Source organism: Orcinus orca, chromosome 1, assembly GCF_937001465.1.
Source record: "Orcinus orca chromosome 1, mOrcOrc1.1, whole genome shotgun sequence".
In the NCBI taxonomy this organism is placed as follows: Eukaryota; Metazoa; Chordata; class Mammalia; order Artiodactyla; family Delphinidae; genus Orcinus; species Orcinus orca.
In genome coordinates this window covers 164,657,028-164,683,006 of record NC_064559.1, presented here as the reverse complement: position 1 = coordinate 164,683,006, position 25,979 = coordinate 164,657,028, and the positions used below count along the sequence as shown (strand labels likewise).

The 25,979-nt window shown below is 45.2% G+C and overlaps 1 protein-coding gene across 5 annotated transcripts in view; it reads right to left on the bottom strand.

The window, feature by feature from the left end:
- DAB1 (DAB adaptor protein 1) overlaps nt 1-25,979 on the bottom strand; it is a 1,168,936-nt gene that overhangs the window by 53,217 nt on the left and 1,089,740 nt on the right. For all 5 annotated transcript variants that reach the window (XM_049698834.1, XM_049698708.1, XM_049698781.1 and 2 more), the window contains 5 exons: nt 19,120-19,251; nt 18,375-18,494; nt 17,859-17,897; nt 16,213-16,278; nt 8,854-8,913 (listed from right to left, as the gene is read on the bottom strand). In XM_049698834.1, the coding sequence (XP_049554791.1) occupies nt 8,854-8,913; nt 16,213-16,278; nt 17,859-17,897; nt 18,375-18,494; nt 19,120-19,251 (417 nt within the window). The remainder of the gene's footprint in view (nt 1-8,853; nt 8,914-16,212; nt 16,279-17,858; nt 17,898-18,374; nt 18,495-19,119; nt 19,252-25,979) is intronic.

Here is a 25,979-nt window from a genome sequence, read left to right as displayed (position 1 = left end):
AGGATCTCACCCTCAGTCCAGACCCACCCACAGTGGTCCTCAGTTGCCTACCCCACAATGCTTTGCCCTCAGAACCATTCTTGCCGTTCCCTGCTCTGTGCTGAATGACAGTGGCTGATCCCTGTAAACTACATTGCCCAGGCTCCCTTGCCAATCCATCTCCACTTAAAGTTGACCAACAGGAGGCAGGGGTCAGAAATTGGATGGTGGGAGGGAGGGAGAAACAGTGAATTTCTTCCCTGCTCTCTTTGGGCAGTATTGTTGCAATGGCTGAGTCTCTCCATGGTTTCCACCAGACAGCCCCTTTCACTATGGTCTCGGCTCCCACCAGGCAGCTCCCTCTGTGGTCTCAGTACCTGATGGCAGCCCCAGCTCCCGGGCTCTGCCGACGCCATTGCCCTCCTTTGTCCTTTTAGTGCTAGGGATCACTCTAGTAGTAACTTCCAACTGGGACTCATCTGGGTTGGCCCACTGTTTCCCATTTGGCTTTTCAGCTTTTCTAACACCTTGGTAACTAGTTCCGCATGTTCTTTCCCTTTATTAAATTGCCAGGTGTGGGTTCTGTTTTCCTGACAGAGACACATAGGTAACTCCACTAGCTACATAACGGTCTCCACCCCACCTGCCAAGCCACCTGCTGCAGGCCACCAGAGTGATGTTGAAAACCACAACTCCAACAGTGTCACTCCACCACCTGAAAGCAACAGTGATCTCCCAACAAGTCCCAGCTTCTCAGCGCCCCATTTCAGGCCCTTTGCTCCCTGGGGCCGGCTTCCCTTGGTATCCTTGTCTCCTTTCCCATGAAGGCATCCTGTGGTCCTGCCATCCCAGACTGCTCATCAGTCCCTGGGATACGTGAGGCTTTTCCACATTTCAGTGCTTTTAAAAATTCGGTTCCCTCTTCCTGAATACTGTTCCACCCGTTCTCCAGTGCCAAACTCCCATCATCTTTTAAGATTACACCTAAACTCTATCCCTTGGGTGAAGACCTCACTAAACTCACTCAGGCAAAGTTTACTGCCCCATCCACTCTGCTCCCATAGCATCTTGGACACAGCCTTTCACAACCTTGATTATATTGATTGTAATTGTTTTTATATGTCTATCTTCTTCTTGAGACCATTAAGATTCTTAAGCAGCTGGTCTTGTTCATCTTTACATCTCTAGGGAATAGCACACTGTCTGGCAGGTAGGAGGCTCTTAGTAAATATTTGCTAAATGGATGAGTGAATGAATAAATAAGTGAATAGAAGTTGTAAGGAACTCCAAAAAATAAATAAATAAAAAAGGGCTTTGTAGCAATCAGATGGCTGGGATTACAAAAGTAATGAAGGTCTGTCACTGCAGGTATGTGAATTGAAACCCAAGAGTCAGAGATGTTCATCTGCACTTATCACAAACCTTGGGGGATTCTTGCTTGGGTGGGAAGGCTAAACTAGATAGCATCTCTTAATGTTCCTATTAACTCTAAGCTTCTAGAAATTTAGGATTCTATCCCAGGAAAATTTTTAAGTACAGCTAAAAGAAAGTCCACCCAAGAAACATCAGAAGAGGCAAGCTTCTCTTTCATTTGTGGGAATACACAGATTCAGATTCCTTTCCCTCACTTTGGGATGATATCCTCCCTTGTGACACCTATGTTAACTGTGTTGTGATCATTATAATTTCCCTACAAGGTGGCACTTAATGAGGAAGTGAAATTGACAAATGTTCAGACTAGATTTAAGCCAATTACGCAACATCTTGATCCAGATTTCAAACTAAAGGAAAAACTAACCGCTAAATGGTGAATGAAATTTTATTTGCCATGAACGATGGGGGACGGGGGTGTAGGGAAGAGCTGTCCAGAGAATTCTTGAAATTCTTCACATGAATGGATTGCCTCTTCCTACATTTGCAGCAGAGAAATAGAAATAAATCTAGGGCAAGGAAAACCAAGCAGATGCTGATTGTAGGGGGACAGGGGTCTTGTAGAAAAACACCAAGGAGTTTGGGGGGTTGGGGGAAGGGGTAGCAAAACGGACAGCTTTCTGAGCTTCGGAGGTGGGTGGCTTTCACTGAGATGTGCTCCTTAACATTCAAAAATATCTTTTCAACATCGGGATGAAGAAAGTGCGCCAGGCAGAGCGAGGGTTCAGGAATGGCTTAGACACGGCCACGCCCTCACAGAATTCAGTCTAGAGGTTGAGGGAGGTGTTCACAGCCAGGCAGGGAGTGTTGGGCCTCCGGAGCTCTAAGTGCTCAAAACCAATGAGTAATGGGAGATGGGAACTGAAGCCTGAGTACTAATTCTGAGCAGGTGAGGGTAAGGTGATTCTGACCAGGAGATGCAGGACTTTGCATTTTCTTTAATTCTAAAGGCGGTATATTTTAGTGGAAATTGTGTGGGTGCCTGAGTCAAAACAACATAGGTTCAAATTCTGACTCTGATCGTGGGTAAGTTACGTGACCTCTCGAAGCCTCCGACTCCTTACGTGTAAATGACAGCTGCCTCCTCGCAGGGTTGTGATTACTGAAGGAGAGAAGCCGAGACCAGAGCCTAGGCTGTCCGTGGCACAGAGCAGATGCTCAGTGGGGTCCGCCTGCTTTTTCCCACAGCTACGTTAGCTTTAGATACGGGACATATGGCTACTGTCCTGGCGTCATAAAACAAAGGAAGAAACTGAATGGAGGCCTGGACTTCATATCCGATCATCCGGATGTTTATCAGTTTCTCCCAGCCTGGCTCCTTTTCAGGATACAGACAGATCTAGAGCCCTGATTTCAAGCTCTCTAGAAGGACACTAAGGAGGAACAATTTTTTAAGCACCTACTCTGTGCCCAACGCTTGCTCAGTGATATGACTTGATTATAATACTTGGTAAACTTCTTCCCATCCAGGGCACTAACTTCACAGGGCCAGCCCATAACTTATTGCTGGGCACTTCAGGGTGTGCTCCTTTAAAGCCAGGTGATAACAATGAAGATACGAATGGGGCCTGCGGGGTACACGGCTTCGCAGCTGAGCTACTGGCAGCAAGACGATGAGTTAAGTACATAGGGGCAAATGGAGCGCCAGAGGAGATGAATGATTCTGAGGTCCACCACTGTAGTCACCTTTCCAATACAAGGATTCCCTTATAGAACCATCTATCTGCTGCTTGAACACTCCTAGGGGCACAGAGCTCGCTACTCTGAGAGGCTGTCCCTTCTGAAAATCAGCTCAGATGGCCTGAAATTTCTTTCTCATCTTGAGCCCAGTTTTGCCCTCTCTTGTCACTAAACTTGAGCCTTTCTCTTAATCATAGGACAGCACGTAAAATAAACAGAAGCAGCTAGTACATACCATCCCTCAATCTTTACTTCCACAGCGTCTCATGAAAGCAACCCCTCACTATCACAGGAAATGCTTTCACATTGCCGCGTGAGTCTCCCGAAAGGCCTGAGATGCTGGTAGTGGATGGTCATCCGTTCCGCTTTGCAGCCCAGCGAAAAAAAGTCTCAGGAAGTCGAAGTGATTGACAAAGGGAGGAAAGAACCTCAGGGAGGTCTGATCATTCCTTTCAATTTCTGAATCCGTGTTTCACCAAAAAGAAATTAATGTCGAGGTCAACGTATCCATTTGACAATCTGTGTCCTTCCTATTTACCACCATGCCAAACTTTTCAGAATCTCTCTTTTGAAGGCCGGGAAAAGTTCAGCTAGAATTCACTGGCTCATTATTACCAATAATTAGAAAGTCTTTTATGCCTAATACAACTACATAAAAGGCTTTTAAACTGGGCAATTTAAAAGGTGAAGGATAAAAGATCTTTTACAGCTGAAAGAATATTACATGAGGGCGTAAGCGGAGGGGAGAAGAAAAGCGCAGAGTATTTCTCATGCAAAAATGGCATAAGTCATACTAAGATTTAGGCCTGTGTCGTTGAAACAGTGTGACCTTCACGGTAAGTCTCAACCAAGTTCAGTGCCGTGGGGCATAAAAGGGTCTGAAATGGGCCCTTCAGCAGCCTGTGAATGCCCTGCTGTGGAACCAGATCATGTCCAAAGGCTAACAGAGTGCAAAAAGCACTAAATAATGAACGCAGACACTTTCTTCCCTACTTAGGAATGTGCTTTTTTGACATTCCCAAAGAGGCCAGGGTATTTGTCTAAAAGAACATGACAGCATGGTCAGTCAGCTGGCAGAAAGGGAGACTACCTGTTTTCCCCCAACGTCTTTGAGAGGGAAATTGATGAGAAATGGATGAGAAATTAACCAGGTCTGAGTGCTGCTAAGTAAAGGCAGTATGGACTCAGAAGCCGGGACCCCAGTGATCTGCCCAGAAGTGCTTCCATGCCTCATCTGCCTGTTCATAACCTGCTCATCCTTCAAGGCTTTGCCCAAGTTGTACCCTCTTTCCTGAAACGTTCCTAACTCTAGCCATCCAACATCTCCTGTCAGCAAGCATTTATGCCACTGGATTTCAGAGACCCTGACATAGAAATAGACTCACATATTGAAGATACAGGAAAGATTAGCCCCTATGCAAAGCTTTTGACTGCCTGGACCAGGAAGGGATGAAATGTATATTTCTAGGAGTGAGTGGGATTAATCCTTATCTGGGCTTAGAGTTCCCAGGAAATGGTGGAGGGGAGCAAAGCATGACCTTAAGGACAAATCTGCCGGAAGAAGGGGCTATTACAGGTGCAAAGTAAAATAAGCAAACAAAAGCATCCTAACGTGTTATTTGAGAAAACAGAACAAGAAAAGGGTCAGTACATCTGAGCATCTTATGGTCATGGGACAAGGGGGATGTAAAACTACCACAGGGATGAGTAAATGTGAGGGAGTGAAGACATGGAATTGGCTTTCTGCCTAGACCTGGGGCCCAGCTAATCGAAACAAAACTTTGCTCCCATAAGTTGATGCACTGAGGTGGGTAAGAACGCTATAACAAACACAGTGAATTCTAACTTCTGCTGCCCTAAAACTCTGAAATCCCCAATACATCAAATTTGCCACCTTACTGAGGATATCTCTGACCATGGAACAGTGATGACGAGCCACTAGACAGAGGTCTAGACAGAGGTTCTAGAGCTGAGATCAAGGGATCCCGTCGGCTTCAAGGACTACAAAAATTTACATGTGCACACATGTTTCTTTCTGGGGAAAGAGTCTACCAGCAAAATCTCAAAGAGATCAGAAATCCCAAGAAGAGTTACCTTAGAGATAGTGATGATTAAAAGTGATTCCTGTCCTCAAGGAGCTCACAGAAAAGTAAGGAAAACAAATAGAATAATAGCTCACAGCTATTGAATCCTTACAGTGCGCCAAGCACTGTGCTGATTCACATACTTAAGCCCATTTAGTCTTTAGGCAAAAACTACACAGGGCTGTCATTAACCCCGAAGTCCAATGGCTCACATGGATACATTAAGAGAAAATAATCCTTTATGATCATTGCAAAGAGAAGGACAGAGGTATCCCAGAGGAGCTGATTACTCTGGGGTAAGAAAGGCTTCCCAGAGGAGGTGTGTCATCACCTAGAATACTTGGCGATCCCCAGCTCCGTGAGAACTGTTGGCTGGTACCCTGCTTGTTAGAGCAACAAATGGAAATGTTTGCATTTAATCTACTCCATATCCCCACATAAATGTTTCCTTTAATCTTCTAAACAAAGCTACAAGGTAGGCGTTACTTTCTTTTTACGGATGAGGACATTAAGGCTTAGAGATGCAAAAATCTACTCAAGGACCCTTAGTAGGTGGCCAGGATGAGAGCCACACCCAGATCTGACTCTGAAGACCCGGTGGCCATTTCTTTTGGGGCTGGTTGGTGGCTTTCCCCAACCACAGCCCCAAGCTGAGTCCCTTATTAGGACTCCACGCAGACCCGTCCCAAGGAAGAAGAAACCAGGTGGTCCCTAGACCAATAGGCCATTGGGCAGTCTCCCTTCTTGTGGGAAACTTGTGGGAGCCCCAAACTCCCTGGAAGCTGCCTAACATGGCCTACTTTGGTTGTCTTTGGTTTGTCTTTCTGGGTAAGGAGCAGGTGGTGAGGGAGCAAATAGTGACAACATGGCAGGGATTTTCGGGGCACAGAGGTATCCTAGGGAAGGTACGCTCAGCAGAGAGGCAGGGCTTCCGGGGGGAATCTGGAACACAGGGAGATGTCAGAGCAGCGGGGGACATCGGGTATGTCAAGCACCTCTGGGAGGTTTAGGCAAGTGGGACAAACTTTCCAATACATCGACTATTATCTCCTCAAATCATCTTGCAAGTTAGGTTCCAAAACCCCTTTTGGAAGATGAGAACACTGAGACTCAGAGGGGCAAGGAGACCTATCAGATGTCCCACAGGCAGTAAGAACAGGAACTAAGATTCTAGCTGCATCCATCTGCCTCTACCTTGAATCTAACTTGAAATTGTGCTTTTCACTTCCTGCCTCTCACAGGCTTTTATTAATACTCAGGCAGTTCATGGAAAAGCCATCATCACCATCAGATGGTTCTAGGACTTTATGGAAGAGTGGGTTGGGAGCCACTGCGGGCCATTCAGGCAGCTCCGATATTTTCCAAGCAAAACCTCGGTATGTATCGTTAATGACTATTTTGGAATCAGAATAACAGGGAATTCCCATTAAAAAAAGTAGCAGGGATTATCATAAATTCCTTCTATGGGGTAGAGTCATTCATATATTTATTATATATAATAAATATATACTATTCCTAGAGCAGCTGTGAACCAGACCCGGGCTTGCTCCTGGTAACACAAGGACCTCAGGAAGCTCCTGGAAGGAATGAGGAAGAAGAAGAATTCCAACACTGTGTGGTCAGAGGTATTCCTGGAAGAATGAGAAAGTCTCCCCAAAACACAATGCTTGACACTAAGCTAGGATGTTGGGGGAAGGCGTGACTCCCCCAGGAAACTGTAGAGTTCCATCGAGCTGGACCAGGAGAGGGCAGGTCAGAGATACAGAGAGGCTGGGACCCGAGTGCCGGGTACGTCAGGCTGAGGAGTCTGAAATTTTTTGTTTTTTTTTTTCGGAGCTATTAAGCATAGAGGTGGTGTGGCCAGACGGGTTAATAACTTCGCAAAACCAAGGCGGCAAATGGAGCATGTTTCCTCCTGTTAGGGGCAAGTGAGGCAATTTAGGCACACACTGAATTGGAGGGAGCTGTGTGATAGGGGCTGGACCTAACTGAAACTCGAAGCGCAGACCGGTGTCTCCGTGACACGGAGGCTTGATTAAACGCCAAGGGCTCGGGGAGAAAAACTGCTCTTTCCCTGAGCGGCACCACGCTGCATGCCTCCTACTCTGTTTCCAGGCTCGGGGTTTTTTAAGGGGCTGGTATTCAGACATGTCTTTTCAGTAAAACTAATGTGCATTGGGGTTTTGGAAGCAGTATTTAGGTGGGATATGGTGGTTTCAAGGTATTGGCAGAGTGGGGCAGAGAAACGGACATGGATCCGAAAGAAAGTTCACTAGGAAAAAGGGGAGCAGGGGCAGGGGAGGGTAAGAAAGAGACCAGAAAGACTCCCAACTGGGGGATCTAGAAGCTCGAATCAGGAAGGCGCAGCAAAGGCTCGTCTTGCCCCTCCAGCCATTCAATGTTTGAATCCCTGCTCCCTGCCTCTGCTCCATAATCTTTCTGACAGGTGGTCTCCAAGGCTCTGCGAGTATAGCTCCAGTGACAGGGAGCTCACTCCCTTGGGTGCCAGAGTTCCACCCTTGAGCAGCTCTCACTGTCAGCAGGTCACCCTCACTCGGAGTTCGAGCTGGCTTTCTCGTAGTGCCACCTACTGGTCTCGGTTCCAAGAGTTGGCTGATACAGAGCAGTATAATCCCCCTTCCATTTAACGGCCCTGTGGATGCCCATCTCCATATTTATGGTTTCCTTTCTCCAGGCCAAACATCTCCAGGCCCTTTAGCTGCCCCTCATGGGATGGGGTTTCAAACGTTATTATTAATCTCATCTTGAAACATGTGGGATTGTCTTTAGGTCTCTCACAGTATGGGGTCCACAACTGATAACAATGGTCCAGATAAGGTCACTTAGCCTCGTAACAGCTGTTAGGACCAGAGCTGGGATTCTTGAGGGTCAGCATGACTTCAAAGCCCACGCTCTTTCCGCTCATTGTTTAATGAGATCAACAGTGACTAAACGCCCCAGTTCTTCTTACATAAGCTGTGGCAAAGTCACATGTCTCCCTGCTCAAGAGTCTGCACTGGCTCCCCAGGGCTGCCTGGATTATGTGGAGGGTGCCTTCTGACTGCCAGCTGAAGGCCTTAAATATGGTTCTGAGCCCAGCAGTGGCACAGAGCTGAGGATTTTCCTTTGTGTCTCAGGTTTCCAGGAGTACCACTAGCAGATGGGGTCCAGGTATATAGTGGGCTCTCTGGGTTCTCTGCGAGCCCACGATACCTGCTACAGTGTGCTGCCCACTGGCTGGACCCTTATACACTCCAAAGGCTTTGGCCAGCCCTCCCTCTGACCCTCTGAAGCTTCTCGACCACTTTCAAACTGGGTGGACAACTCTCTTCCTAGAACCAAGAACTGCCCCCTGCTTGACCAGGTATAATGAAGTCTTTGGCTGGAGACTTTTTCCATAGAACACCTGAGACTCTGAATCCCTTGGACACAGTAGTTTGCATGATTCAACTCATTTCCACTCATGGGGCCAGACCTTCATGCAGACCAGCACCCCCTCCTTGACCCCATCATTTCCGCCTCATGCCCCCTTCCCCCTGACCCACTGAGGAGCTCCCCAGCAAAGCCATACAGGTTGGGACACGTACCCAGAAGGGCGGCTCCCTTCCTCGGACTGCAGACATAGCATCAACATAAAGCCGGTCATGGGAACCCAGCAGAAGGGAGGAGATATACTTACACTTACAGGTTGACTTTTTGGCACATCATAAACACCTTCCTTCTTTTGGCTGGTGGGAACCTGTGGAAAAAGCAAACGTGACACAGTCAAAACACTCTGGTGCTACGCTTTCCAAGAACCAAGCAACCAGGCTTCCCCTGCAACGGCTAAGTATATGTGAGCGCAGCCCCTGAGGGGCCCAACTTCCAAAAGAAGGGGCTGCTGGGATCATGAAAGCTGTGGGTGAGGTTCCTTCTCTCAGGAAAACTGGAGGACGAGAGGGGGGATGTGAATCATTCTACAAGGGTCTGCCATGGGGCTCCTCACAGAACCACAGAATAGGAGGCAAAATGCAGAGACCTCAGAGATCACGGGGTGGAAAAAATAATCCTCATCTCACCGAAGACAAAAATGAGGCCCGGGGAGGTGCTAGGAGTTGCCCAAAGAGATTGAAAACAGTTTGCAGTGGAGCTTGAACTAGTCCATGCTGATTTGAGATGCAGGGTATTTAAAATACAGTAAATATCAAGGTCCTAGGACAAAGTACAGCTTCTGTTGGGATCATGTACAAACCATCTGATAATCACCAAAGGTTTCTGCTCAAGAAAACGGCCCATCAATGGCAGGAAAAGCGTGAGCGAGAATCCAGAAAATCACTGATGGTGTTTTGTTTTTTTTTTTGCGGTACGCGGGCCTCTCACTGCTGTGGCCTCTCCCGTTGCAGAGCACAGGCTCCGGACGCGCAGGCTCAGCGGCCACGGCTCACGGGCCCAGCCACTCCGCGGCATGTGGGATCTTCCCATACTGGGGCACGAACCCGTGTCCTCTGCATCGGCAGGCGGACTCTATTCCCGCTACCAGGGAAGCCCTCTGATGGTTTTTAACGCTTATCTGTAACTTCTTCCCTCCCTCTCTTCTCTTCCTCATCCATCTGGTCTTATTGGGCCACGTGGTAACTATCAAGCCCCAAGCAGGTCACTTAGCTCCTCTGAGCTTCACTATTATAAACTGGAGTTACTGACTCTGCTACTCGCTCAGGTTACTGAGAGGATCCAAGGGAAAAGAGAGTAAATAATCAAAAACTATTAGGTACCATCATACTGTAAAGTGTTCGAATGATCATTTCTTTTACCATTGATACATTATGTAAATATGTATCTAAATACATATGAATAACTGTGGATGCGTGAGATACTTTTCAAATCAGTCAATCAGGGGCCTTGCTCTGAAACATTCCAGTTGGAAAGCAATCACTAGTTCATCCTCAGCAACTAGCAAAGCTTAACGCAAACCTCCATGGGAGGTAACAGCCAGCAGTGGTTTTCTAAATGTCTGATAACCTGTCTTTCTTTCCATCAGACAGAGAGCCCCTTAAAAGCAAGCACAGTGCCTAACAGCCAGTAGGCATTCGGTAGGTGTCTGCTGGGTAAGTGTACCATTGAGAATTGTAGAGAATAGTGAAGAAAAAGACAAAGTATCTTCTAGGCTGGGACCAGCTAACCACACCATTCTTCTTAAGATAAGTAAGAATTTGAGCTTATTCCTTGAGTCCCTTTGTCATTTTCACTCTCATTTACCTTAAAATCCTTACAATAACCCTAAGAAGTTGTTATTATAATCTCCACTTTACCTAGTAGAGAGTGAGGCTCAGAGTTGTTCGGGAAATTTGCCCAAAGCTTCAAAGGTGGTAAGTGATCAGATTCAAATGTAGCTCATTCTGGCTACGGAACAAGACATTTATCACTAACAGTATGAGCTAACACTGCTAGGGCACTTTCTGTGTGCCAGGCATCACGCTAGACATTTGTGTTTACGTACATTCTCATTCTCAGTCTTATCAGGTGAGGATGACAATTGTCCCCATGCTGCAGAAGAGGAAAAGGAGCCCTGGAGGGGGTCCCTCAGTCCGTGAACGGAGAGCCAGGAGCTTAAGCCTGGGCGGTCTGCCTTTGAACTGCTACAGCACATACAGCTGCAGCCCACCCCTGTCCCCACCATTCCCACAGCAGTTTCAGGTGCCTCTTGTCCTCTGACTTCACATCCTACACTCCCAGAAGCTCGTGCACATTCTTGTGAAAAACATGACTCTGAGTGAGCATGGCTGCGCAAAAGATGTACTTTCAGAGCCGCTTCTGCAAACCTTACTTTGCTGGTAGTCCATGAAAAATGTAATCTCTTTGCTCCTGATAAGTGAGCTCTGTCTAAAAGGAATACTCTAAGAATGCCTACAGAGTCCTTGTTAACGAGGGCCAATAAATTACCAGCCCTCACTTTTATTTTTTACTAGCTCACCCCTGCCTGAGCAAAACAAACAGTGTTTTTCTATTCCCTGTAATTCACTGCTCACTATGGGCACTTAGCAAGTTGAACCACAGCTGACTCTCAATTATGCCTGCAAATGGAGGAGAAGCAGTGGGATGGCGAAACCCAAACTGTGCATAATTGAAAAAAGCTTTTCTGCTTGGTTGTCCCATGGGTGAGATACCAATCTGCCTGTTTTTCCTTTAAGATTTATTTCTGCCGGGACATCTTCTTGGGAGACTTGTCTGACTCTCTAGGGCTGATTTGAGCCTTCCTCTGTACTCTTGTAACCTTTGGTGCATCCCTTCATTAAGAAATAAGTTACCAAGAACCTATTAAGTGTCACGCACTGTGCTTTACCCAGGACAATGGTGGCGAACAAGATGAATACGGCCCCTGATTTATCGGCGCTCCTTGACTTGCTGGGGGGAGATGGGAAAGTCATCAGGCTATTGAAGGAGGGTGTAAAATGTGCTTTATCTTATAAAGGAGCTGTCAAACCACATTGCAGCTTCCTGGTCGCTCTGAATTCCGACTGATCTATAAGCTTGCCGAGGGCAGGGCGGTTATGTTATTATCCTTGTTTCCCCATCTGTAAATGGAGTTTAAACAAGAAACTTCTAAGCATCAAACATTTACCACATGTGTGCTGAGGACAGAACACTAGAAGAAGCGCTAAAAGGATGAAGGCCAGAAAGTGCCTGGGTCTTGATTCTCCTCTCCCCCGGCTGGTCCATCCCGTCTGTAGACCATTTCAGTAACATGATGGTGTGCAGAGTGATAACAGTTCTGGACCAAAAGGAGGCAGGAGGTCTGGTTCCTAATCCTGGCTCTGCCACAGGCTGTGTGGCCCTGGAGAGGTCACTTTGCTCTCTGAACCTCAGTTTCCTCATCTGGTTGTCATGAGTACCCAAGGAGTTACCTACAATCGCCTTGAAGGTGGGGACCTGGCTGTGGTTGCTATTACATCCTCACGTGCCTGGCACAGGCTAGGTGCTCCATACATAATTACTTTTTGAATGAACGAATGAAATTAGTCTAAAAGCTATACATTAAGGACCATCCATACAGAAGACATTTTTAGTGCAGCAACATATTAACAGGATGGAGAGACAGGTTAAGAGCTGGGTGACACAGGATTAGAGACATATCATTTTAAAATAACAATATGTGACATCTTGGGTGATTAAAAATGATTTTTGAATGAACAAACTTGGAGAATGTGCCCTTGGTGAGCTGTGATTTCGCTTAGGCTGGAAGCTTGTTAATGTATGAAAGAACACTGGGTTTAGAATCAGAGGCTCTGGCCTTGGGCCCATCACTTAAGTATGAAGGACTTGAATTTCTTACATTTAAAATGATAGTCGTCACAACTGTTCTCATCTCACGGAGTTACTGGAAGGGTGATGGGTAAAAACGCTCTGTACCGTGAGGCTCTGTGTTGTTTTCAAAAGACAACTGATACTTTTTTCTGAGGCATGCAAATAGAAACACAATTATTATTATCAATCCGGTTTGGAGAATGGCACTACTGAGCCTCAAAGAGAGGTGACATCTACTCAAGGGTCTTTCCCTCCCTTGTGTTGGAGTGACAAATAGCAAAGTCAAGGGAGGCTGCAGCTTTCCGCGGGGCTCTCTGGCAAGATGAGGCGAGCGAGTCATGTTCTACTTCACTTAATACATCATCAGAAGACATCTCGAGCAACATCTGATATTGATGGCATTAGGAAGTAAAAGGAACTGACATGTACACAGAACCTACTATGTACCAAGTGCTGTCCTGGTTGCTTGACATCTTCACACCACTTCTAGAAGCAGAGAATACAGTACCCTTATTTTGTAGCCCAGGAAATTGAGATACAAAAGTGAGGTACCTCACCTGAGGCCACAGAACAGTTAAAAACTTAGGCCCTCATTCCCGAAAACAGAGGATAAATAAAATCAAATCTGAGACTACCCTGATCAAGCTGAAGTATAAGAAACATTGCAATCTACTCAGGAGGCATAGATACGGAACACTTGTAGGCCCTACCAAAACCCTGAGGCTCCCAATAGCAGCTCCCTAAGAGCCCAGCCTTATCTTTAGGCCCAAGAGCTTATCTCTTGTTAAGCAAACTGAGGCCCAGCGGACTGGTACCTTCGTATTAATGATGGACAGATGGGAAGATCCTGGGCATCAGAACCGTGAAAACAAGTGCGATTTTTAGATAGTGACTTGAAACCTACACAGAATCTACTTGTAAAACTCAGCATCAAAGACATTCTAAGCTGAAAAGAGCCTTGGATTTACTTTGTGTACAGAGGTCAGAGAGACCTGGCTACGAGTGGGGGCTTCTACCTCTTGCTAGCTCTGTGACCCTGGGCAAGATACCTTATCTTTGCCAGGCTCACTTTCCTCATCTGTAAAGTGGAAATAATGATATAAGGGACTTGGGGCTGCTGTGAGACATAATAAGATACTGCATGTAAGCGCCCATTCACAGGGACCTGGCTCTATAATTGTTACCAAACCCCGCCCCCCCACCCCCCATTTCCAAGCGTCTTGTTGCTCTGTAAAGCAAGCCAGCATCTCCTCTAACAGTCCTATGATGAAGCACTAGTTGCAAAGAACAGAAAAGGGCCATGCCCGAGAGACTCTTCAGTCTTATTTGCTCATTTTACAGATGAGTAAACTGAGGCCCAGAGAAAGAAAGGCATTGAAAAGGTGGCTTAATTGCTGTGGATTCAGTGTGTGACCGGGATGAAGCCTCTTCTTTACAGCCTCCACGTGATCTTGTTTCCTTCTCGTGCCAACATGTGATTTAGGGAGAAGTTATTCCCCTATTTTATCATTGGGGAAACTGAGTCGCAGAGAGGGCAAGTGTCTTGCCCATTACCCCTCAGCCAAATGTAGTTGGTGACAGAGCCAGAACTATACCCCAGTTCCCTGCTTGCTGAAACCGGTTCTTCCCAGTACACTAGGCTGCCCCCCAGAGTCCCCCGCAGGGCACAATGGGAGCCCTGCCAACTGTAGCTAACTCTGAAATCACGAACCTCTTATATTGAAAAGCCTAATTTTATTTTCAAAGGTGATCCCTCTTCATAGGATGACTGGTTAGTGGTTTCCTCTGGCCTCATACTGTAACTGAGCAGGACCCTGTGGGGTCTTCCCTGGACAGACTCCTCCCCCATATCCTCTGAAAGTACCTAGATAATAGGATCTGATATACATCTCCTGAGCTGTTTTGCAGATGCTAAAACCTCCACCAAATTGAAGAAATTAACTACTTGATGACCATGAACATGTAGCCCCGAGACCCACTGATGCCTAAGGATTGATACTGTGACACCACCTTGTTACCACACGATTAATCAATCAGAGAATTGTGCACGAGCTGATCACATCCCCGCCACTCCCCTCCCTCACCTGGCCTTTAAAAATGCTTTCCTAAAACCCATTGGGAAGTTCAGGTGTTTTGAGCACCAGCTGCCCTGGACTCCGTGCTTGGTGTCCCGCAATAAACTCGGCACCTTCCTTCACCACAACCTGGTGTCAGCAGATTGTCTTTACTGCGTCGGTGAGCGGATCCAAGTTTGGTTCAGTAACAATACTGAGACACTGCAAGGTTGTACCTTAAAATCTGACATTGAGGACAGACATGCAACTTTTCCGTTTAAAGATAGAAACTTCGTAAGCAATGATTTTAAACAAAGACTCAAAGCGCAACCTCACACTTGAATCCAACCCAGACGGATCCAGTGGATAGAAATAGATTATTACTCCATAGGGCTGGTTAATCCAAGTTGTTGGTAGAGCTAACATTATATTTTGGTCATTTAGAATTCTGTGCATTTGATGGAAATTGAAAATCTGTTTTACTTTTGTTACATAAGTAATGCATGCCCAAGGCAGAATAACAGACCACACAACTAAGTAAATTAAGGAAATTAAAATCACTTATTTAAATACATTAACAATTTTCCTGCTTCTGTAATGTTTTTATTTCAAATTAGGACTAAAATTCTAATTAGTGAAAAACTGGAGGTTGTCATACTTGTTTGGTGTGCACTGTGCTGTAGTTACTCAGACTCTTTGATGGAAAAGCAGAGGGGAAGCAGCGTGAGTCCTGCCTTCACACACCTGCCTGGGTTTGATCCCGGCTCTAAACAGCTGTACAGCCCTGAGGAAGCTACTCAACATCTCTGAGCCTCAGTTTCCCCCTGAGAAAGTGGGATTAAAATACCTATTTTATAGTATATTTAGGAGAATTAACGAGGTCAAAAGTGTGTTCAACAGACTTGTGGTTGCCAAAGGAAGGGAGTTGGGGGAGGGAAGGATGGGGAGTTAACCAGCAGATGCAAACTATTATACAGAGAATGGATAAACAAGGTCCTACTGTATAGCACAGGGAACTATATTCAATATCCTGTGATAAACCATAATGGAAAAGAATATGAAAAAGAAAGTATATATATGTATAATTGAATCATCTTGCTGTACAGTAGAAATTAACATAACATTGTGAATCAATTATACTCCAATAAAATTAAAAAAACGTGTGTTCAGGTTCTTCACATAAGCAGACATTTAAGAATATTACTTTACCTTTGCTTCAGAAGGGGTAAAACTTTAGCTAGACTTTCTTTTATTCAGTTAATATTCCCAGTGTTGTCTCCAAATAGCATTTTTGAATTTGGTCTTCATTTTCAGTAGTACAGTTGACTTTTTAAAGAAATTCAACAGCACATTCTTTTGAGAAATGAAGGACCCTATTATATTCCGGAAAACAACCCTCCCGTGGATTGCTTTAGTAAAATGGAATGTTTGATTTCTGAGTCAACTGAAAATAGTTAAGCTCCATTAAAAATTAAAACACTGTACCCAGTTGGCCATTAACCATGTCTACAATCAGGCATGAAAACTACTGGTAAATGGCAGGGAAGTGGGAACCAATTCATGTGAAGGTATTTTAACAAGCCCAGAATGACGAGAAGAGCAACATGGAGCGTGTGAGTGAGGAGAGAGCCCGTGGCTGTTCAGCCTCTTCTGTGCACTTACTGGTGGTGGTGCAAAGGCAGGAGAGGAAAGCGGTTTTATACCTGATAAATGTTTTCTTCCATTTCGGGATCACGGATTGGCTCGTGTCCAGCCTCAAACACAATGTACTATGACGAACGGCCAGAGAGGAAAAGTCAGAGGGGAAAATGAAAGAGGGGAAAAAAAAAGCATTTGGAATTCAGGATATAAATCGCAGTGAGCATTAAAGACACAGGCACAGGAGAAAACACCTTAAAGAGACAACTGAATTACTGACATTCCCAATGGCCTGACACATTCCTGCCTCTTCTAAGGAAAACTGTGTCCAATGGTCAGCCCTTTAGCCATGCCTGCATAAGCCCTCTGCAGACCTCTCTGGGGATATAACCTCTTCATTCAGTGGCATTTATCTCGGCAGTGTCTGCGTGTGCTGGCACTGCTGAGTGGGAATGATATCTCCTGGGATCCCAACTTTGCAAACCCTGGGTTACAGTGGTCTCTCCCTTTTGCTCCCCAAGGCCCAGGGTCATATGCTAATTCTGACTTTGCTCAGAAGCCCCAAACTCCCTCATCTCATAAATATCACTTTACTTTACATTCTCAGTTTTAAATACCGAAATCAACTTTTCCACGTACATGTTTCAGACTCTAAAGGACTGGGCCATTTCAAAAGGGGCAATGCTCGTCACTCTCCCAGCCCACGAACCAGGGGCTGAGCTCATATTATAGACAAATCCACGCCTCTGGCATTCTAAAGCAAGGCCTGCCGTCCAGTGCACCTCTGACTTTTGTTTGCCATCTATGTCAGATACTTCTTCTCCTTCAAGTTATTCGGACTCTATTACTTTTTTATCCATATTATTTTCTTTTTGTCATAGCAGTAGCAGCTCTCTGGGTGAAACTCTGCATTTATATAGAATGCATGTGTGACACACACACACATAACCCATGTGTGTCCCAGTTAGAAATGTAAGTTTCAGATTGTCTTTTATGTCCCACAGGTCAAATGTTTGGCTTTGTTCTCTCCTTGGGAATAAGCACAGAGTGGGAGAGGCCTCCTCTTCTGCATCTGTTTAAGCAGAGCATATCCTTGAACCCAAGAGAGGCCATCTCTACCCACACTTAGGCTGCAACCTTGAAGAGAGCACAGAGAAAGCTACGGGCAGGCATGTCTCTGGGATCTCCCTTCCCCCACTCACAACAGCCCCTGTGCCATGAGCCAGGGAGTCAGGGGGCAGCCTAGCCAATCAGGGGCCCGAGGGACTTCTCCTCACAGCCTTTCTCAAGCTCGCAAACCGTCCTTCGGGTTTGTGTTCAAATGTCGCCAAAATGTCAGTCCCCATCTCTGGTTCTTAACTCACTGAAGCCACCTCATTATTCACAGTCTCTCTAATGAACTCGGAATATTCAGGAGACTCTTGCAAGCATTCAGCTCTGGGACCAAACTTCTACAGATTGTGGAGAGGGCTGAGGCAGGGCAAGAAGGGAGAAGTCTATTTCCAAATCCCATGCTATTGATGCCGGCCAAATTTCTGTTAGTTTTTATGGAAATTCGCTCCTGGAGGGGGTGGCAGCCCTCACCCTCAGAAATAATCTTGGTCCCTCTCCAGGCTCTGCAGCCAGCGGATCCTTCAGGTCTCTGATAAAATGTCTACACCACAGGCCTGGCCATTCCTGACCCTCGACCCCAACTCGTTTCAGAAATTACCTGGTATACAGGATCTTCAACATCCTCTTCCAGAATTGTCTACCGCAGAGTGAGGGAAGGGAGGATGCAAAGCAGAGGACATAAAGCGAGAGATGTGAGACGGTATTCAGAAATTACAGGACAGTGAAGAAACCAGCTCTGGGTAGGAGAGGCTGGCGGGTCATTAAGGCAGAAAACAGGCAGAAAAAAAATGAAAACCCCGGTGATATTTTACCATTGCACAATCATCTCCAAATCTGATCCCACCCACTGCTAATAACAGCAAACGCAGTTGGGTTTCCTTAGGTCTCCTCCCCTGAAATCTTCCCCTGGTTTCAAGATTTCACTTTCTCCAACACGTCTAGAATCTCAGTGAATAAGCGCTCACGTCTAGTGGCTTTGCTTTCAGTCATTTACACGGGAACCTTTCATCTTTGTTTATTTCTACTTGGCAGCAGGAGGAGAAGCCTTGACTGTCAGTTTTCACATCTGTTTATTTTAAGCCCCTGTTGTCTCAGGATAAATTCACAGGTATACCTGATACACAGCTTGTTCGCATTGCTTGTCCTTTTGTGCCTTTTTTTCCAATTCTTCTCTTTGCTTCAATTCATAAATAAGTTGAAAGAGATCTCTCAAGTCCAGAATAACGGGTTCAGCCTGGAGTAAAAGGTGGTAAAGCACGTTAATAAAAGGGTGGTTACTAAGCTGCAGCGACCAATTTTTGTTTTTGCTGGCTACAACCCGCAGCCCTTCCTTTTTCTATTAAACTGCAAGCATTCCGTCTTTAATTAATTCTACCTTGTTACATTGGTTTAGCAAAATTGCATCTAAGCTAAAGTTCATTTCTTCAACTAATTATATTTGCAAATTCATAACAATCATAAGCATAAAAGGCACTGCTTTTATTTATTAGTAATTTCAAATTCGATAAAATTAGGGTAGGCCTTATGCAAAACAGCTATTTGTTTCTTCTTATTTTCTTTGTAAATGAGGCTATGAACACAAGGAAACTTATTTGTATAGTGTGCCTCCGTCCAGCTTAATCAGAAAGGAAAACAGTTAGTCATTACGAAATACCCATTAGGAAAAACAACAACAACACAACTGGATGGGCGTGAGCATGCGTCTTTGCTCCGAGGCTGTTCATCCTTTCTAGATGGGAAGCTGAGCGTCAGCATCGCTGAGTCATACGGCACAGTGGGCCTCCGAAGACCAACAGTGTGGCTGTGCTGTCCCAGGAAAGGTACAAGGAAAGGCGTCCTCTTCGGATTGGGATACTCACCGCCTGGGCTGTTTTTATGGCCACAAATCTGTGATTCCCTTCCTTCCCACAAACGTATCCGAAGGCCCGGTGATCTGTGATGTCCTTGGCGATGTAGGAAATTTCGTGAACAGCATGATGCTGCTGAAGGGCCTATGGAAAACAAAAAGAAGAGCCTATTTCAGGGGACTTGCCCTCCGAGCTGTTGATCAATAAGAGATGTGTTTCTGCTACATGTGAACAAGCCCGGAGGGCTCTGGAAAAGCTGTTTGGTCCAGATGGAAGGAAGGAGAGCTGTGCCTGCCCTTGAGAAATGGAGGCTTCCTTCCATGGCCTTGGTGCTGTGACCAGAGAGAGAAACAGGATTGTTCAGATGCTGAAAGAGCATCTGGCTCTTTTTTCTGCTCGCCAGGACCGGTCAGCCTCACTCAGTGGTGTAGGCTCCTGCCACATCTTTCTTCATGATGCAGCCCAGTCTAAGTTCTGGATTGAGATTTAGTACATTTACGTATCCAGGGCCTCTGCTTGCCCTGCTGGAAGATGTACATTGCACAATGACAGGGGGTGCCCTTCGCATTCAGAGAACCATAGATGTGCGTGGTTATAACCATTTTCCAAGAGGTGGCGGTAGAGGGACTTGAGGATCAAACACCCTTGTTTGTTTTGCCCAAGTTCACCACACCTCTGAGGCTTTTCATGGGTTGGTCCTCATGTCCGCAATGCCTGTTCTTTTATCCACCTGCCTGCATCCTATTCCTCTTGCAAAGCCTATTTGAAATAGCCCCACCTCTGTGAAACCCCCTGATCAAGGCTTGCCTTCCCTTTCCCTGCAGATGTGATTCCTCCCACTTCTGTGTTTCCCTAGAGCTTTAGTCTATAGCGATATTGAAACTCCTGATGGATTCCTCACACACAGCTACCCTGGCTCCTGCTTTCGTAGATCTTCCTTCTCTGATACATTGCCTAAATCCCAGTCTTCCCCACCAGCCTCTGTCTTCTTCACCTTTGCCATCCTAATACCTTGCACTGTCCCTGACCCACAGTTGTTGAACTAAATTGGGATTGCTGATCAGTAATGCAAAAATCTGTTGATATTGACCTTCCTGCCTTTATTATCTAAACTTCAACAAATAATGCTCACCATCCTGTTAAGTGATGGTGATCTTTACGGCCATTGTTCTATATTAAATGTTCCTAAGGCAATCCTCATTAAACAGTCCTCTGTATGTATCTGTGCATTATACGATGTGCTTCAAGTCCTTACAAAGGACCTTTTCATTATCCAGGGTGTTAAGAAGCTTGCATTCTAGCCACTATATGTGAACACAAGGCACTCACTGTACCTCTCTGGATCTCTGTGTATTCCTCTATTAAAGAAGAACTCTGAACCAGATCCATGGCTCCTAACCCAAAGCTCTGGATCTACTGGGGTCATTAAAAGTAATAAAAAGAGGTACCAGGCAATTTTCAACATTTCAAAAAGCTAAACAGAAATGTATAATTATCCCTCATAAGATGACACCTCTCACTGTGCACGCAAATGAAAACGCCAAGTTTATCTAGAACCGTATCCGGCTACTGTTGTGCTCCTTAGCTCCGTATCCGGCTACTGTATACCGGCTATCCTTAGCTCATCTTGGAGCAGATTCTCTTCGGCAATTAGTGATGGATTCAAATAATGCAAATAGGAAAGTGAATGATTATAAATGCTTTTTTTGTGGTGAACAAAGTTTCCCACATTACTAAGTTTGTAGAGGGAAGGAGAAATGTAACACAAGGAGAATCTGGTTACGAAAATGTTGGGAACCACTGGAGTACCTTTTCTCCCAGGTCTCTTTCCATCTCCCCGGATCCTTTAGCCATTTGGATCTCACATCACACAGCCAGCCTCTCAGGACAGTGGGCACCTGCCTCTCATGAAGGCCATTGCCTTGGTTCTGAATTATTGGCCCTGACCTTCCAAAATGTCCATTCCCCAGCCTGTTGCCATCTTTCCAGGCTTTTGACCTTAGGAATCATTTCTGCAGTAGAATTTGCTGCTGCACCTTTCCCTTCCAGAGTCTGGCCATTCACTCATCTCTTTACTACTCTTGGGACTCTCCAGGTGGCTTCAAGCCTGTCCAGGTTGCCCAGTGTCTACTGGACATCATGCTTGGAGGGTGGTATCACTGCCCGGTCACCCTAGCCCCTCAAGTGGCCATAAGACAACTGTATACTTCTAGTGGATTTTCACACAAAGTTGGTGAAGAAGGAAGTATTTGTTAGTAAAATGATCAAGATCCATTTGTTCCTGTTTTATTAAGAGAGCATATTTAGGGCTTCCCTGGTGGCGCAGTGGTTGAGAGTCTGCCTGCCGATGCAGGGGACATGGGTTCGTGCCCTAGTCTGGGAAGATCCCACATGCCACGGAGCGGCTGGGCCCGTGAGCCGTGGCCACTGGGCCTGCGCGTCCAGAGCCTGTGCTCTGCAACGGGAGAGGCCACAACACTGAGAGGCCCGCGCACCGCAAAAAAAAAAAAAAAAAAAGAGAGAGAGCATATTTAGCTAGCAGAGAAAAACTCCTCAGAGAGCAGTAGCTTTTCATGGTGTTAATGATGTAAAATCGATGAGATTTATATTCACGAAACGTGGGGGTATTGATTTAGAGGCTTTTGTGAGCTCGAATGGTGTACAGGAGGGAAAGTGGGAGACAAAGGCATCCTCCTTCTCTCCCTTTCCTGCAAGTATCTCTTTCTCTGCATAATATGGTAAATGTTATCCACATCTTCTATTGAATCAAAGTTTGACGACAGTACTTATCGATTGCCAAGTGGAATATTGCTCTAAAATTAAACCACAATTACAAGTCTTCCTGGTGGAATTAGATTTGGAGATGATTGTGCAATGGTAAAATATCACCTACTAGGCAAGACGGCAGATGGAGATGTTTTAATTTATCTGGGAATGCTCATTAAGTGTTTTAAAATCAAAACATTTTTAGGGCCTGATGATATCTAAAGTTGCCTCGCGAAGTGTGGCCGTGTGTGTGTGTGAAGTGCTGAAAAATATTTGTAACATTACCTTTTCCCATAGTTAATTTTAGGACATGTTAAAAAGGATTGTTCTGGAAGAGGCTCATTCATTTGGAAACGAAGAGCCAGTAAGGGGATGCGTCTTCACTCTGTCCAGCCTTAATCATGCACGTGTCATACAGATCCTTGGAAATAACAAACATATTAGAATCCTGCTAATCCCACATCATCACATTCATCTTGGCAACACAGAGGACCTTGTAAATACTTGTTCACTGAGCCTCAGAATTGCTCCATGTCTTCAAACAAGTTTTATCAGCACAAATCAAAGACAGTTGGAGCCAGAGGAAACCTAAATATTGTATAGTTCACCTCCGAGTTTATTCATGAAAGGACTGAGGGTCAGACTGTGCTCTGGCTGGACCCATACTTAACCCAGGCCCCACTCTCCCTATTCAGGATGACGAAGCATTGAAAAGAGGAAACAAGACTATTTAGAATTAAGGTTCCTTTCCTGAGACTCCTGGGTCCCTAGACCAACAACAAAACCATGATCTCTGATAAGCTGGGATGAAGAAAGGGAACTGGAGGAGGAGGTAGAGTTGAGGCTGTTCTGGATTCCAGCAGGATTCTGAGGTCAGAAAGGGTCATCAGTCAGAAGGTTTGGGGTCAAGGCCAGCTATCAGGATCTCAGCAAAAAAGGTCAAGACCGCATGGTCTGGAAGGGGACTCTCGGGCTTGGCTACCTGTGGTATCTGCTGAGCGGCCAAGGCCACAAAGGGGAGGTGAGGCCCTTGGTCACAGGAGAAAAGGACCGTTTCATCCCAGGAGTGTTTCTGTGTGGAGTTTCTGGGGCGCCATGGGTTGTTCTGGAGGTGCAGAGAATCCTGGGCCAGAGGGAGAGGGAGAGAGTGGGAGAGGGAGAGAGTGGGAGAGGGAGAGAGTGGAGGAAAGGCAGATTCTGGGTGCGCTTCTTCCACCCTTCCTTTGGAAAAGAGTTTTTGTCTTGGAAAAACTTAGTCTAGATATTAAAGCACTGCCCCCAAATCAAAGCAGATATTTGATTTTCAAGAGTCTTCCAGAACACCCGATCTTTCCACCACCACTTCATTTACTACTCCTATTCCGAACCCTCTCATTGAGGATGAAAGTTATTGCTGCAGAATTCCAAGGCCAATTCAGAGAATAACCTCCCCAACCCAGTTTGACTTTCCTCCCAGGGGTGAAAATAATCTGAAGGGCTCATCGTCCCCCTTTGGGTTCTGGACTTCCCCACCTCTGTGCCATTATGTGTGTTGTTTTCTCTGCTGATTGCCATCTTCTTCCCCTGACCCGTGTTTCATCAACTCCACCTAACTATATCATACCTATGCTCAAGGCCTAGCTCCAGAATCCTGCTCATCCAGGGAACCTTCCCTGACTCCCCTGTTTCCCTTAGTAATAATTCCCAACCCTAGATTTCATTGGGTTGTATTTTTTCTTCTATGTGGGATGCTTCATAACTTCTTAATTTTGCTACACATTTCTCCACGCATATAGTTATTCACACGGTAGGTATTAATGCTTATTGAGTGCCTGTTCTTTTCTGGATCTCATGCTAACTGCTACACCTACCCAAAGGATTAAAACATAGTCCCTTCCTCAAGGCCCTTGCAATCTCATAGAACAGGCAGGCAAAGAAACTAACAACCACAATATAAGAAGACAAGCTTTAGATTAAAGGGTTATGTAGGGTCAGAGCAGGAATGGGAAGGGGCATCAGGGAAGACTTGACAAAGGAGCTGACCTCGGACTCAGTCCCGAAGGATAAAGGGGAAGTCCCCAGAAAGTCAGGGGGAAAGGGCATTCTAGGCAGAAAGAATGTAGCATGCAAAGGCCTCTAGGTCCTGAGAACAGGACATTTGGAGAACATCTGTGCATTTGTTTTCTCTCCACTTTGGGGATGTTAGCTCCTTGAAAGAAAGATCCATGTCTGGTTCTCCTCGGTCTTATCGTAGTCACTAATACTGTTCCTTTTGAACAATAAGTGCTAAATAAGGTTTCGTGAATTAAAGAAGGAAGGAAGAACCAAGCTATCTAAAGATGTACACTGCACAAGGTAGTCACTCAATAAATGCTCAATGATTAATCAGGTTAATTCACGACGTTTCACATAGGATTCATTCTGTAAACAGAGGGTTTCTTATCTGATCACCATTTTTCTCTTAGCATTTCCATGAGCCATTTACCAATGTTTAAATGAATACCAAATTGTTTGCAGGGTTATCGTCTGACAGGATAAATTACAGAGAAGACTTAATTTGTAGTATGGTTCAATACAGCCAATTAAATACAGTATGGATTAGAAAGTCATCTGCTCAGACTTTACCATTAGCTTTTTTTAAAGAATAAATGCTACCCTACTTAGCCTTCATATTATTATTGTGTGTGTGTATGTGTGTGTATGAGAGGGTGTGTTTTCCTGAGGCTATATTCTTCACGGGGGTGGGGGGGGGAAACACCCATCAGGATTCAAGTGAGTTAATAAAAAAACAAAACAAAAAAAGCAGACATGCAGATAGCCACAGAACAAAAATAGATACATGAAAAATACACTGCTTCACACTATAGGCAGTTACAGTAGTTAAAATCTCACAAGACAAAGAGAGACCCAGGCTCATTATAAAGGCCTTTCTCTTTTCTAACATATTTTTGGATGCATTTGCTGCATGGCAGTGCCAACAAGGCTGGGAGGCAACCCCTGTACCAGCCCCCAGGCGCCCCATCATCAAGTGTTCAACGGGGTAGGTCAGAGTGAATTCTTCCCTAAGTTCCCATCCTGAAATCTTCTAGAACGTTTTACTCAAGGCCAAGACCAAATTTCCAAAGACCCCAGTCTCTAGCTGAAGAGGCAGCCTGATAACAGAGGAAAGAATATGAACTCTGGAGCCAGAGAGAACACGATTCAAATCCAAGCTGTATCACTGACTGGATGTGTAGCTTTGGGCATGTCCCGTGAACTTCCTGAGGCTTCTCTTTTTGTATAATATGAAGAATGATACAGAATCCGAAAAGTTGTTGGAAATATTAAATTGATTCATATAAAATATACCAGATACAATTGAGATGCCACTTTTCGCCACCAGAATGAAAAAAAAACAAGATAATACCCAGCGTTGACAAAAGTATGGGGAAACATACTTTCTTGGGCTATTGGTTTTCTATTTGTACAACGGGACCAACAGTGCCTCTCTCATGGTCCTGTTAGGAACACGGATGACTTAGTCTGGTATATATAAAGGGCTTGGAGCAGTGCAAGGCACACATTATAAGGGCTATGTAAATGTTGGCCATCATGGTTATTTTTGTTATTTGTGGGAGTGTGATTTGTTGCAACTTTTCTGGAGGGCAGACTGTACGTTTCAAGGCCTTAAGGATATGCACAAACTTTGACTTATGACTCTTCTTGTAGGGATTCAATTATCTGCAAATAATGTAAGATGTGGGCAAAGACTTGGATACAAGATAGTCCCTGCAGTGCTACTGGAATAGTGAAAAATTAGAAATGTCTGAAATGTTGAGCATTAACTGATTGGCTAAAGTAATTGCACTTTGCTATAAGATGAAATAATATGCAGCTAACTGAAAGTCATCTTGGGAACGTATGTATTTTTTGCTGTGGAAATATATTCACAACATGGTACTGAATGAAAAAATAAAAGCATATTACAAAACAGTGTGTTCAATATGATCCTGGTTTTGAAAAACGTATGATTATCCATATATGTATGTGTATAAAAAAGTCTGGGAAAACATCCTGTAAAATCTTAACAAGAGTTCTCCCTTGAATGGTGAACTTATTTTAAAAACTGGACTTTTTGCTCACTTACT